The sequence below is a fragment of the Ovis canadensis genome, chromosome 2 (genome assembly GCF_042477335.2).
Source record: "Ovis canadensis isolate MfBH-ARS-UI-01 breed Bighorn chromosome 2, ARS-UI_OviCan_v2, whole genome shotgun sequence".
In the NCBI taxonomy this organism is placed as follows: Eukaryota; Metazoa; Chordata; class Mammalia; order Artiodactyla; family Bovidae; genus Ovis; species Ovis canadensis.
This window is the reverse complement of record NC_091246.1, coordinates 10,216,387-10,231,042: the sequence shown is the minus strand read 5'-3', so window position 1 is coordinate 10,231,042 and position 14,656 is coordinate 10,216,387. Positions and strand designations below refer to the sequence as shown.

The window sequence follows — 14,656 nt, the reverse complement described above, 5'->3', positions numbered from 1 at the left end:
CTTGGAAGGAATGGGAGGTGAGAGAGTCACCAAAACATCTCCCAGGGAAGGAAGAGTGTGTACAGAGCCTGGCTGGGAAGGGTTTTGGTTGGAATGGTTTTCGGTTGGAGGGCAGTTTGAAGAGGTTGCTGGAGCAGGGGTCAGGCCAGAGAGATAACCGACGGAGTTGTAGCTGATGGTGATACAGAGCTTTCTGCCCAGATCCGAAGATGGTAAACCCTGTACACCATGTCCTGGAGTTTGGACATTGTCTCAAGGGTACTTGGGAGCCATGGAAAGCTTTAAGAGACAGGCAAGAGAAAGTGAAAGTGAAGTCGCTCAGTCGTGTCCCACTCTTTGCGACCCCATGGACTGTAGCCTCCCAGGCTCCTCCATCCATGGAATTTTCCAGGCAAGAGTACTGGAGTGGGTTGCCATTTCCTTCTCCAGGGGATCTTCCCCACCCAGAGATTAAACCTGGGTCTCCTGCATTGCAAGCAGACGCCTTTACCATCTGAGCCACCAGGGAAGCTCTTAAGGCAAGAGAGGTGCTCTTGTATGTAATAATGCACTCCACACGCTGCTGACCCACCCCAGGTCTCTTTAAAAACCTCAGGATCCTGAGTTGGTTAGTCATTGTGATCTCCATGTTGGAGTTAAGCACTAGAGGCTCAGGGAGGGACAGCCGTTGGCTAAGTCACACAGTAGAACCTTGACTGAAGCTTTGTCTCTGTCCTGCCCTGCTTCTGTGAGTGCTGTGTTTCTGGCTGCTCCTGCACAAGCTGCGTTCCTAGGTGCTCGAGGAGGACACTCTGTGAACAGGCTGCTCCTAGTAGCGGGGTCTCCCTCCCTCTGCTGTTCTTCAAGGGGTGGGAGCATGGAGGTGGGGGTGGGCTGGTTGCTGGGACCTGCTAGATCCCTGAGCCTCTCTTTGCTCAGACAACAGCCCAGGTTGCAACGTGTCTGTGTTTTCTCTGCAGATGAGCGGGCCTGACACAGTAGGGGACGATGATGACACCTCCCGGAAGAGAAAGAGCAAAAACCTGTACGTTGGAAAGATCTATGGTCCTCACCCTAGTGATGGGGGCGGGGGACGGTCCCTGCACCCCTCTCCTTCCCCTGTCTGCCGGCTTATTCTCCATGCCCAGTGGGCCAGGGGCAGAGGCAGGGAGAAGGGGCTGCATCCAGTCCTACCCTAGACAGACACTCATGAAAAATGGGATCTTGGGACGTAGCTGTGGCCCCAAGGTGAAGTCAGCCAGGGTCCTGAGCACCCAGCACCGCCCTCAGCGTCCATCCACACAGAGTGAGGCGAGGTGCTGATTTAGTATCTGGAAGCCACAGGGAACCAAGCAAAAGCAAGCAGCTGGGTTGCCCTGGCTCTGTCCAGCTGCCAAGCCAAGCGGTGGCCAAGTGACCATGACGAGTTCTTCACTCCCTCTGAGAAAGGGCTGACTAGCCTGGTCACGAGAGTCCCCTTTCTCCACTGAGCTCTTGAATGCTGGCAGTCCTGGGCATTGCCAGGAGGGGGTGCTGCAGGCTCAGAGAGCCGATCCCATACACCCCATGCCTTTCTGCCCCCACCCCCTCCACATAATTTATACTTTCGATTTGGAAGTTTGTTAGAGGTACTCAGTTATTAACAGAGAGTGAGGGGTTTTCTCCATGGTCTCCTTGTACCCCGGGCCATGGAGACTGTGGGCAGGGACAGAGGAGAAGGCGGTGAGGGACATGGTGGCCCTCAGAGGGAACCCCCTCCCCTCCAGGTCCTGTAGAGCCCACCGTCGCACACCAATTAGGCCGGCCTTGGGGTCGGGGCCCTGACTGCAACCTTGGCTCAGGTCCACTCCCTAGAAACTCTCTCCCCAGCTTCCCTGCCCTCTCCAGTTTCTCGCAGCAACATTAGGCTTCTCTCACTCTGCAGCCAGAACCGTCGCACTTTCTAGGGAAGGTGAAATGCACAAAGATGACTCTTTGTACCAACCATCCGGTGAAGGCGGCACCAGAATGGCTGAGGGTGGCACTCCCAGGAGTGCGGCAGTGGAGGGCAGCAGAGGGCAGGCATCCAGGGTGCTGGAGCTCTCCTGCCTCACCCACTCTGGCCTTCTTTTCAAGTAGGGCACTGCCTCTTGACGACCCATGGCTCACATTCTTAAATGCTTAGGCGAGGATTCTTAGAATCTGCAATAATAAATAGCTCATATTTATTGTGCTAGGCACTGTTCTGTGTGCATTTACATATATTATCTTATTTGACCTTTGCATTCACGCATGCGTGCTTAGTTCTGTCTGACTCTGCGACCCCATGGACTGCAGCCTGCCAGGATCCTCTGTCCATGGAAGTTTCCAGGCGCGAATACTGGAGTGGGTTGCTCCAAAGGATCTTCCTGACTCAGGGATCAAACCTGCGTCTTTTGCAGTGGTAGGCGGATTCTTTACCACTGCGCCGCCTGCCTTTACAATACTTTAAAGAAAAGAGAAATTATTGGAGTATAGTTGCTTTGTTTATTAGATTTTCTTCCCATTTAGGTCACCACAGAGCACTGAGTAGAGTTCCCTGTGCTGAACAGTAGGTTCTCGTTAGTCATTTGCTTTATACATAGCTGTGTATATGTCAAACCCAATCTCCCAGTTCGTACCCCCTCCTTGGTAACCTTAGGTTTGTTCTCTGCATCTGTGTCTCTCTTTCTACTTTGCCAATAAGTTCATCTGTACTATTTTTCTAGATTCGCATTTAAGTGACCTTTACCATAATTTTTATTTTACTCTCATTTTTTCTTATTTAACCTGTTTTACAAATGAGTAAACTGAGGCAGAAAGAGGTTAAGTTGGTTTTCCAAGGTTAAGTGGCTTTTCTGAGAGTTGAGATCTGAAACCTGGCGTGATGGCTCTAAAAAAGTAAATATGCATACACATATATTTAAATTTTTTAATTTATTTTTTCCCCTCAGTACCCATTATTTATTTACTTATTTTTTTGGCCTCATGACGCAGCTTGCAGGATCTTAGCTCCCTGACCAGGGATCTGATCTAACCCAGGCACCCTGCAGTGGAAGCACAGAATCCTCACCACTAGACCACCAGGGAATTCCCACAGAGCCTGTTATTTCTAAGCAGAGCACCCTGAATGAGGTCTGCAGCACCCCTGCTAATTAGCCTTTGAGCTCCTAGTGATGGGAGCCCATTCTTCAGAGGCTACTTGCTCCATCTTTTCATGGCTCTGATTGGAGGAAAATGTCCCTTTAGCTTCTTCTTGTGGGTCCCAGTTCTACTGTCTGGACCCATGTGGGGGCATCTCTGACCTCTACCATCCTTTCTTGAGTTACCTGGGTGGCAATCAGGGATTTTCAAGGCCCTCTCCAGCTGAGCCGTATGGCTGTGAGTCTGCCCAGCTGTATATCTAGGGACGAAAGGCTTGGCTGGGCAGGCGCTTCAGACTCCTCCAGCCACAGGGAAACACAGTGGTTTCTGAGCCAATAAAGAGCCCAAGTGGAAGGCAGCAGCCTGCAGGTTGGACCTCAGGCAAGCTCTCCTCCTCACCCCCCTCCCCTCCCCCCAGCTTCTATGTCCTCACCTCGATAGCGGGCCAGGAGCAGGGGTCCCAAACAGAGCATGGTGCCCCAAGAAGCTGGGCTCTGTCACTCCTAGCCCCACCAAGGCTCTCAGAGGGCCTTGATCCTCACTGGAGGGCTGCCCGTCCCTGGACTCCTTGGCCTTATCTCATTGGCTTGGAATCTGCTAGAGCAGGGTCCTCACCTCTAATCAGCTGCCCTAGGACCTCAGGGTCCATATAGATAAGCCTGAGCACTTTTGCCCCAGCCACTGTGCTAAAGCTTTTTGTGCATTTTTCCCTTGCCTCGAAACAAGCCCAGCAGATGGTAGGTACTGTCATCATCTGTGTTCAACAGATGAGAAAGCTTGACATTCAGAGAGGTTAGGTAACTTGATAAAGGGCACACAGCTGGTAACAGCTGGGGCTGGGAGCTGAACCTGAGCCGGTCTTGCTGCAGCATTTCTGCTCCTAACTTCCTCCTGCACCGCTCGCCTTCATTAAACAGGGCAGACTGTTGGTCTTAGTAACCTCTGAAGCTCGGATAACTTCAGAAGTATGCTGCCCAACGTATAAAACACATTTGAAAGTCCATTATTTAAATTTCTTTTACACTTACTTAGCTTTACGATTTTGATAACGCATTTTAAATTTTACGCATTTAATTTTTCGGTTCAGTCAGCATTTGTCGTCTTTAATCAGAAGGACAGAGATCAAAAACTAAAACAAAAAAATGTGTTATTCAAAAGTCATAAGACTAAGTAGGCATAAAAAAGTTAATTTGTTTCAAATGACATTTTTGAGAGTTTATGGGCTTTGTACTTTTGAAGTGATTTGAGCTTAAAACTTGAAACTTTATGGGACATTCTGCATATTCATGGGTGGATATATCCAAAGCCGATGACGGAGACTGAGCAGTCTGCTGGCAGAAACTATTCTCTGGGAGGTGCCCAGGTAGGGGTCTAGGGACCGGGGAGGCAATCATGAGCAGGAGACACTTAACCCCTTTCTTGCCAGCAGCTTGCCCACAGGCTGAAATCTTCCCTGGGGGAGTGGCAGGGCTAAAAATGGCTCTTGGCTAAAAATAGCCTGTCCTGCCACCCTGGTGGGCAGAGCCTCCCTTCCCTCCGCCTTCCCTCCCAGCAATTTGCTGACTTGTTTTCTCCTCCTTCCCAGGGCGCTGCCATGGTAACGGGGAGGCCAGTCACAAATAACGGGTTTGGCTTCCTGCCTGGGCGGGCCCCAGAGGCCGCCCCTTGCAGACACATGCCCCTTTCACGGGGCTCCCTCTTAGGGTTGGCCAGGAGGGATTTTTTTTTTTTTCCCTGCTCCCGTCCTGGTCCCTCCCATTTCCTGGCTCCTCCTGTCTGAGTCCTAGCCTGGCCTGTGCCTGGGAGTCCAGTCGTCCGGGGGCTGGGATTCCAGTGAGTGCTCAGCTGCAGCCCGCACCGTTGCCGCCTGGTACCAGGTTGGGAACAGCAGCCTGGGGGTGCTTGCAGCAGACTGTCCCAGGCAGCAAGGTGGGGGGCCCTACAGCGATGCTCCGAGGCATGTACCTCACTCGGAATGGGAACCTCCAGAGGCGGCACACCATGAAGGAGTAGGTGCCCCTCGCCCCAGCCCTGGCCCTCCCCACCCTGAACTGGCAGCAAGCGAGTGGACCGGGCTCACCGACCCCTTCTCTGCTTCTGTCCCCAGAGCCAAGGACATGAAGAACAAGCTGGGCATCTTTAGGCGGCGGAACGAGTCCCCTGGGGCCCAGCCAACGGGCAAGACAGACAAAGTGATGAAGTCATTCAAGTAGGTCCTCTCCGGCACCCCTGGGTCCCCTCAGACACTCACGGGTCCCATGGGAGCAGGGTGGCTGGTGGGCGTGGAAGGGAGAATGCAGTTGGCTGATCCAGCTCGGGGCTGATGGAGGCTCCTGTGGAAGGAGCCTCATACCCGGCATGAGCAGCATGGATGGGGAGCCACTGTCCCAGGAAGGACGGCCGGGGAGGGACAGAGGTGGGGGTAGAAGTGATGCTGCCGGCCCCAAGAAAGGGGGTGGGCCCCCTCCTGTGCTCCTCATGGGGCTCAGCTACTTTCTGGGGCCAAGGACAGCTGACAGGGGTCAGCTCACTTCCCTGAGCCTCCTGGTCCCTCACTGTGCCCCTTGCCTTCCCCTCAGGCCCACTTCAGAGGAAGCGCTCAAGTGGGGCGAGTCCTTGGAGAAGCTGCTGGTCCACAAGTGTAAGTGGGGGCCACCCGGCCTGTCCCCTCTCTGTGTCCTGTCCCGCGTCCTCCTCTCCTCCTCTCCCAGGCTCAGAGGGTGCATCTGGCCCCGGAGAGGTTGCCTTTCCCTGTTTCCCGGGCCCAGTCAGGGGTCCCCGCTGTTGGGAAAGGCTGAGGCCCTTAGTCTGGCCTTGGAGCCTGCTGCTGCCAGCCCCTCCCTGTTCATGAGAGCTGGCACTGCCTGCCGCAGGCCTTTGGGACCTGTGTTGTCAGACCCATATTCCCAGAATAACAAAAAACACTTCCATGTGCTGAGGGCATACGCGGGGCCAAATATGCCTGTCATCTCGTGGATGGGAACCCCTTCTGATCCTCACTAGGATCCAGGAGGTGGTTCCCATTTGACAGATGAGGAAACTGAGGCACCGATGGGGAGAGACCTGGCCAAGGCCCATGAAGAGGTAATACAAGGGTGGGGACCATATCCTGGGTTCCTGGCTCTCAGGAGCGGGTGACCTTCCTAAGCCCCCAGCATCTGCACCCAGAATGAGCCAAGAGGGTCCGCTGGGGGTGCCTGAGGGCAGGAGGGGCTGGTTTGGCCTCTCACCTCAGGGTCTGGGCTTCTCCTCACAGATGGTCTAGCGGTGTTCCAGGCCTTCCTCCGCACTGAGTTTAGTGAGGAGAACCTGGAATTCTGGCTGGCATGCGAGGACTTCAAGAAGGTCAAGTCACAGTCCAAGATGGCGGCCAAGGCCAAGAAGATCTTTGCTGAGTACATCGCCATTCAGGCGTGCAAGGAGGTAGGGCTTTGGGCTGGGCCCTCAGGCCCCCGTCCCCATGCCCAGTGGCCTCTCAGTGAGGGGGCTGGCTGGAAGCCTCAAGGAGGGGCTCAGCCAGGGGAGAGGCCAGAGTGACTCTTAGAGGCCAAGTGCCCAGGGTGAAGAGGAAGCAGGCTGGGGTTCCCGGGAAGAACAGAATCCTGACTGATAACGCAAATGGCCACTGTCAGGCTGCTAGGTAGGTGCCAGGCCCATGCAAAGCCCTTCACAGATGAGCGCTCATGTTTAACCCTCACGACAACCTGTAATATAGGTTTTAATATTATTTTCATTTTTAAAATGAGGAGACAAAGTCTCAGAGAGCCTAATGTCTACTGAGTGCTTCCAGTGTGCCAGGCGTTATCTTTTTTAAATAAATAGTTGGTGATGCTAATGTTCACAGCTCTTTGAGGACAGTACTGTTATTCCAGCCTATAATTAAGACAGCCAGGGCTCAGACCACTTAAGCGATTTGCTTAAGGTCACACACCTAACATGTGGCATTGCTGGGATTTGAACCCAGGTAGCCTGACCCTAGAGGTGATATTTTCAGGCCCTAAAAACTCTACCACCCCTCCAGTCAGTGACTGAACCAGGACTTGACTCTGCTAACCTATAGGGTTCCCCTCTGAACCTTAGGATGTGGAGTAGAAGGGCTTGGAGGTGAGAGACTGGGCAGGTCCCGCCCCGGCCCCTGGCCCTCAGGAGCAGCTTCTTGCCGGCGGCCCTGACCTCACCGCCCTCCGCCCCACAGGTAAACCTGGACTCGTACACACGGGAGCACACCAAGGACAACCTGCAGAGCGTCACTCGGGGCTGCTTCGACCTGGCGCAGAAGCGCATCTTTGGGCTCATGGAAAAGGACTCATACCCACGCTTCCTCCGCTCAGACCTCTACCTGGACCTCATTAACCAGAAGAAGATGAGTCCCCCGCTTTAGGGGCCACGCGGGTAGAGCTCAGTGTTCACACCAGGCGGGCTGGGCCCCTTCCCACCTGCCTCCCTCCCCCCTGTGACAGAGGGGGCAAGCAAGCCCCCGGAGGCTGCGTCCGGATAGACAGACGGACATTTGGATGAGAGGCCTGGACCGAGAGAGGCCCAGGCCACTGGAGGAGCAGAGGGACTGGCCCCACTGGGTCCCCGCTGCCCTGGTACGAGGGGGCCCAAGGGCCTGGGCAGGTCAGGGGCCCGGGCTAAGACAGATCCGGAGCTGCTGCTCCCTGCTGCAGAGACTTCGCAACGACCAAGTTCCTTAAAGAACTGGCTGGTGGGGCAGGGGCCGAGGCCTGGGCTCCGGGGCTCTTGGGGGGAGCTGCTGGGGCTCACAGCTCAGACCCCTGCCTTGAGTTTTATTTATTTAAACAGTAGTTGGATGCTTGGCACGTCGTCCTGTAATAGGAAACCTTTGCCTCGTCAGTTTTCCTACTTTACAAGTGCAATATTTTAACCAACGCCTTGTGAAAAAGCCGCCTTGCTGAGAAGGTGGGCACCATATTCCAGTTTCAGGGGATTCACTGGTCCCGAGCCCCTGTGGCGGGCAGCTGGGCCTGCTGGACCGATAAGGCCCAGAGGGGCGGGGGCTGTAGTCTGACCTCACACCGAAATCCAGCCCCCCCTGAGTGAGGGGGGTCCCCCGGGGGGCTCTGGGAAAGCATGGCACCCTCAGACCACACAACGGCCGAGTTCTGGAGCAAATAAAAGGCCTGTGTTATTTTTGTTCTTGACCCTTTCTGTGCGTTCCTGGTTCCGAGGCTTCCCAGGGTCACCGGGGCTGGGAGGGTTGGGAGGAGGGCTGCCAGTCACGCTTCTCTCTTCCCATCACCTGCCTCCCATCTGGTGCCGGTGCTGCTCACGGACAATCAGTCGCTGCCTCTGTGCGTGAGCTCTGCCAAGCTTGTCCCACTTACCATCGCATCTTCCCCATAAGCCTGGGAGGTGGCCGTTATCCCCATTTTACAGATGAGGCATGTGAAACCCAGGCAAGTAAGGCGACTTGCCCAAGGTCACACTGCTGGCCAATGGCAGCCAGCAAGGGGCTCAGCCTAAGCCCGCCTGACTGCACAGCCTGCTCTCTGGGTTGCCGGCCTCGACCGGCTACTGGATGGAGTCCTAGCTGGGCTGCTAACTGGCTATGTGGCCTTCAGCAAGTTCCTCCAATTTTTTCTGCCCCGCCACGCTCTGAGACTCTAGGGGAACTTACAGGAGGCACAGGGATGGTTGGTGGAGGTGGGTGAGGTCAGGATCTCAGGCAGGGTGACAGCTGCAGGCGAGTGGGCTCACAGAGGCCTTTACAATGGAGAAAGATCTCAGGAGGTGACAGGGTGGGTCCTTCTGTGGCCCTGGGGGAGACTTCCCCTCTGTACCTAACAGGAGATACACATTTAGGAAAGGCCAGGTTGAGAGGAGGCCCTAGACCGCTCGCTTAGAGAGGTGGAAGAGAGCCTGGCCAAGCTGATGCAAAAGCTGCCCCTGATGCCCACAGGTACCACCTGCGAGGGTCTGGAGGCAGGGACCAGGGTGTGGCCTCAGGTGGGGACAGGCTCCCTGGGCTGACTTAGATGAAGGCAGACAGAGTTACTGCAGGAGGACCCCATCTCTTTGGAGCTTGTTTCCTGTGTGGGGTTTCGGGTTCAGGGCTGCCCACTGGGGACTTAGAGATGCAAAGGATAGGGGGCTGTGCAGCCTCCTCCCTGCCTTCCCTTGCTGGTCTCCCAGGGCAAGGACACCCCAGGATCCCCCTGCACATGGAGAACATCAGAAACCGTGGTCTCTGGGGTCCTAATGTTGGGCTAGGTAGACAGCAGGTGTTTAATGAGTGCCACAGCCTGTTCCCCCAGCACTGGTACGTGAGCTCCTCCGGGAGTGGGGCTGGGTCTTCTCCCTGGTGCCGGGGGGCCTGGCCAGGGAACCCTGTCTGGCTTTGTAAATGGTGAAGGGCTTTCTCAGGGCGGAGCTGCCAGTGCCTCGATGACCCAGAGGGATGGAGGACAGAGATGCACGCCTGGATCAGAGTGAGGGATGACACTCTAAGGTGTAGTCCAGGCCTGGAGATTTTGGGACCTGACACCTGGGTAAACTAAGGCCCAGAAAGGACTGCAACCCCACTCCTGATCCGCCAGAATGGTAGTCACAGAGCTGACATCGGCACCCAGGGCTTCAGGGTCTGGGCTCACCTGGCCTTGCTGGGGCGAGGAGGGGACCCTGGGTCTGGGAGGAGACTCACCTTCCCCTTTCCCTAGGTTCCAGGGAGTCAGCCTTGGGCTGGGCCCTCCGTCTTTCCCATTCCCAAGTTGCCATGGAAACCTCAGGCCAGGAGAACCAAGTCAGGCAGATGGAATTCCCATTTCGGAAGGCCCCACTGCCTGGTTTCCATTACTCACACCCGGCGCCCTTGGCCTCCAAGCTGCTTTGGCTACACAGAACAGCTGGAGAGCAGCCTGGAAGAGCGCCTGGATCTGCCTGCCCTACCCCCACTTGGACTCCCGAGGGACTTGGGCACAGCCCTCACCGCCTTAGGCCAGAGTCCCCTTACCCTGGACTGTTCCCTATTTCTTCTTTCGCATGTGGTCTCCATCTAGCAACCCCAGGCCAGTCGATGTGGGATCTGAGAGCTGCGAGGTCACCACGTCCTGTCCAGCTCCCTCCCCATCTCACAGATGGGAAGACTGAGGCAGAGGGAGGGAAGCAGCAAATGTGTAGAGGTGCAAGGCCCAGGCCCTGGAGTCAGGCTCTAGGATTCACTTAGCCCCTGGTTCTGCCACTTACTACAAGCTGCAAATCTTTGGAGAAAAACAAAAAATCCTGTAGCCTCTCTGCCTCAGTTTTCTCATCTGTAAATTGTGCAGATTGGCACCTACCTCGGAGTGGCAGTGTCTCAGCGAGGCCGTTTGCAGCAAGTTGAGCCCAGGGCCTGGCAGAGGGACCTGCTCCTCCAGCACAAGCTGCCGTCAACCATGTCACTTTCAGGGTCACAGGGAAGTAGCCAAGCTCACTCTACCTTCGTTAGAGTGGACAGGGAGCCTGAAGCCCGCAGATCCCTGTCCTTCCAGGAATGGTTTTGCTGGAGAATGAAGCCAGCCTGTTCCAGGGAGTAGGTCACAAACAGTCTGTCCCTGTACTGCTGCCCAGTCTTGGCCTGGCTGCGGGCAGCTGGGGTCAGCTGGCAAACTGGGTGTGGAGGGTGAAGAGGGGAGAGGGCAGCACAGTAGTGCCTCGCGGTGGATACCGGTGGGAGGGGATTCAGCCCTGGCCTGCCTGTGGCAACGTCACCCAGCTCCGTTGTGGACCAGTCAAGTCCCTCGTGCTACTGGCCTCTTGGCCTGGCTGGGGGCAGGTATGGCCTCCTAGACTCTTCAACCTGGAAGAGACCATCCGGGTCCCACTGCTGGCTGGTGCCTGGGTCCCTTCTTGGGTTTCTACTTGCATCCCTCCTGCGATGGGGAGCTCAGTACCTCCAGAAGTGGCCCAGGAGCACCTGGGAGCCTCTTGGTGCTCAAGTTCCTCCCCAGTGAAGTGGGATCCTGGGGTGGAGGTGGGGCAAAGGAGGTAGGTCAGCAATAGCCCCCAGAGGCCTCCTGCTCAGCCAGGCCCCCACAGGCTCACCCAGTTAGCCACCTTCCCTCCTTCCCGCCCTCTGGCCCTCACCAAACTCCCTGAGCTCCCTGCCCCCACCTCCCTGTATCCCTCCCACTCACATCCTACCCTGGAAACTCTCTGACTCGCCTCTCTTCCTGCGAAGCCTGCCCCTCACCCCTGCCTCTCCCTCAGTGCCCCCAGTCCCTCAAGCGATAGACCCTGGGGCCTCAGGGAAGGCGCTCCTGGGCTGTAGTTTTGCTTACAGTCTGCAACATCTGTGAAACATCTGGCTTTTGCTGTCTTCTCCCTGGTCAGCCAGGAAGGAGGGAAGGGGGTATCCTGGGTCCCCTACCCCCACAGGGGGCCCTCCCTTGGGTTGGAGGAGACAAGCTAAAGATGAAGGAGTCTGCTCAGCACAACGGGAGTGAAGGCATAGCTGGGGCTGGGGGAGGGCAGGGTCAGGTTGGAGATAAGAGATGACAGCTCAGGCCTCACCCCCAGGGTGTTCCATGCCTCACCCTCACCAGGCCTTGCAACAGGCCTAGAGAAGGTCTGAGTATTGTTTTCATTTCACAAGTGAGAAAGTTAGGGCTTAGAGAAAGTAGATAAGGATGTGGTGGCTGAGTAGGAACTGGGACCCCAACCCTAACTCCCAGGCAGCCTCACCTGGTGCCAGTCTGAGAAGTTTAGTGGCTTCGACTGGGGGCTCTTGACTCAGATTCTCCTCGGCTTGAGGGCAGAGCTTTTCTTTTTTTCCTTTTTCAGCTTAAATCATAAAATTTATTCCAGAAAACATTGCAACCACTTTTGTCACTAGATTATATACAAGTAACAGTTTTAATCGTTTTATTAAGATAATTCAATGCCTATCAGGGACCAAAGTTTTCCATGAAATAACAGTGGATATTTCCAAACAGAATATCTACTAATATCAGTCAGGTCACAGTTGATTGAATGATGTGATAGCCTAAGCAACAAGCACTAAGCTATATTCCTAACCCCACTTCCCCTAGAACTCAGATTAGATGTCACTTCCTCAGGGAAGCCTTCCCTGATAGCCGTGAGTAGAAGAGGGCCCCAAAGCAGAGGGCCTTTGTCTGCTCACAAAGTGGTTGTGCCTTTCTTTTAAGGCACTTGTCATAGACGGTAATTACTTACACACATGCATTCATTTCATTGCTGTCTTTCCCTCTCAACTACAAAGCCCTTGAGGGTAGAGACCATGTCTGTGTGGCTCCTTACTATTTTCCCAGCACCATTACATTGACTGACACATAGTAAGTGCTTAAGAAATACTTACTCAAAGGGTGGGAAGCATATAGTAGTCCTTAGCATGGTTAGTAGGTGCACAGGATGAGCTCATGAAAAAAGGTAAGAAGCTACTGAATAAGTGAAGATTGAGTTCAGTTGTGCATGACAGGAAATATAAGCTAGAACTTTGTAACCTCTCTTATGAAAAGGAAATTGATATGTATGCAGCCTGGGGTTGGCATGGCATCTCCATGAACATTGGGAACCCTAGTTCTATCTATTTTGTTACTTTTGCCATCCTCAAATTGTAACTTCTGCTTGATGTCCAAGATGGCTGCTTGAGCTCCAGCCATCACACCTGCATCTGGGAAGGGTGAAGGGGTAGGAAAGAGAGGGCAAAAAGTGGATGTCAGTTATTTTTGAGAAAAGGCTCCCAAAAACTTTCATATGGCACTTTCTCTAATATCACATTGGTTAGGACTTGATTACAGGGCCACCCTTCATTATAAGAGAGGCTGGAAAATGTAGTCTGAATCCAAACAGCCATATGACCAGATAAAAAACAGAGGTCCTATTACTCTGGGGTAACAGACGTGTAGAGCAGATGTTGGGGAGCAACTAGGTGTTTCTGCCACAGACATCCATCCTCTTAGGGCAGTGCGGAGGAGATGTGGCTGGTGGGCATGTATTAGTCAGCTATTATCGAACTAATGCTGCAAAACAAATCATTCCAATGCTCAGCAGCTTTAAAAAAACAATTATTTATGCACCCTCATCCTTTGACAGGTCAGCTAGAGTCGACTGATCCAGGAGGAGCTGGGCTGGACTTGGCTCTTGACCGTGGACTGACTTCAGCCCTCAGGCAGAAAGCTCAGCAACCCACCTGGGGCAAGTTCTCACTGACATGAGAGAGGTTTTTGTTTTCAATTTTGAAATAATTATATATCCACAGGAAATTGTGCAAAGATAGTACAGAGAGGTCCCATGTGTCCTTCACCTAGTTTCCCCCAACAATTACATCTTACTTAATTATAGTACAAGGTCAAAACCAGAACCTGACATTGGTACTCTGTGTGTGTCTAGTTCTGTGTCATTTTACCCCACGTGTAGATTGTGTAACCACGACCACAATCAAGATACAGAACTGTTTCACCGCAAAGGTCTGCCTTTATAGTCACACTCGTTGCCCCACTGCCACCATCCCTAACTCCTGGCAACCACTAGTCTGCTCTCCATCTCTATAATTTTGTCATTTTAAGGATGTTGTATAAATGGAATCACACAGTACGTGACCTTTTGAGACTGTCTTCTCCACTCACCATAAAACCCTTGAGATCCGCACGAGCTGTTGCGTGTGTCAATAGTTCAATTCTGTTTATTGCTGAGTGAGTAGTGTTCTTTGGTATGCATGAATAGCAGTTTGTTTCACCATTTACGTACTGAAAGACATTTTGGTTGTTTCCAGTTTGGGGCTATTACATACGAAGCTGCTATGAACAATTGTGGAGGGAGTTTTGTGTGGACACAAGTTTTCATCTCTCTAGGATCAGTGTCCAGGAGTGCCATTGGTAGATCATAAGTATGTACAGAGGTAATTTTTTAAAAATAGTTTATTTATTTGGTTGCACCAGGTCTTAGTCGTGGTGCATGGGATCTTTAGCTGTGGCATGAGAACTCTTAGTTGCAGCATGTGGGATCTAATTTCCTGGCCAGGGATTGAACTCGGGCCCCCTGCAATGCAAGTGCAGAGTCTTAGCCTCTGGACCACCAGGGAAGTCCCAATATAGATTTAATGTTTAAGAAGCTGCCAAACTGTCTCTGACTAGCTGACTGTGAGGGGTCTCTGCATCCTAGCCAGCAAGTAATGTTGCCCCATGTTTTATATTAACTGTTCCAACGGGTATGTAGTGCTGTCTCGTCCAGGTCTTCATTGCTTTTCCCTAACGGCTATGGTTTTTCCAGTGGTCATGTATGGATGTGAGAGTTGGACTGTGAAGAAAGCTGAGCGCCAAAGAACTGATGCTTTTGAACTGTGGTGTTGGAGAAGACTCTTGAGAGTCCCTTGGACTGCAAGGAGATCCAACCAGTCCATCCTAAAGGAGATCAGTCCTGGGTGTTCCTTGGAAGGAATGATGCTGAAGCTGAAACTCCAATACTTTGGCCACCCCATGCGAAGAGTTGACTCATTGGAAAAGACTCTGATGCTGGGAGGGATTGGGGGCAGGAGGAGAAGGGGACGACAGAGGATGAGATGGCCGGATGGCATCAC

At 53.5% G+C, this 14,656-nt stretch overlaps 1 protein-coding gene across 21 annotated transcripts in view; it reads left to right on the top strand.

Annotated features, from left to right (window-relative positions):
* Positions 1 to 8,285, top strand: part of RGS3 (regulator of G protein signaling 3) — a 138,436-nt gene extending 130,151 nt beyond the window's left edge. For 12 of the 21 annotated variants that reach the window (XM_069575356.1, XM_069575354.1, XM_069575357.1 and 9 more), the window contains 5 exons: positions 960 to 1,024; positions 5,228 to 5,329; positions 5,700 to 5,761; positions 6,377 to 6,543; positions 7,316 to 8,285. In XM_069575356.1, the coding sequence (XP_069431457.1) occupies positions 960 to 1,024; positions 5,228 to 5,329; positions 5,700 to 5,761; positions 6,377 to 6,543; positions 7,316 to 7,501 (582 nt within the window). In that variant the 3' untranslated portion in view covers positions 7,502 to 8,285. Of the gene's footprint in view, positions 1 to 959; positions 1,025 to 4,703; positions 5,130 to 5,227; positions 5,330 to 5,699; positions 5,762 to 6,123; positions 6,205 to 6,376; positions 6,544 to 7,315 lie in introns of those variants that run through there. The other 9 variants (XR_011254199.1, XR_011254198.1, XR_011254200.1 and 6 more) reach the window with 5 other exon arrangements.
* Positions 8,286 to 14,656: the final 6,371 nt, after the last annotated feature.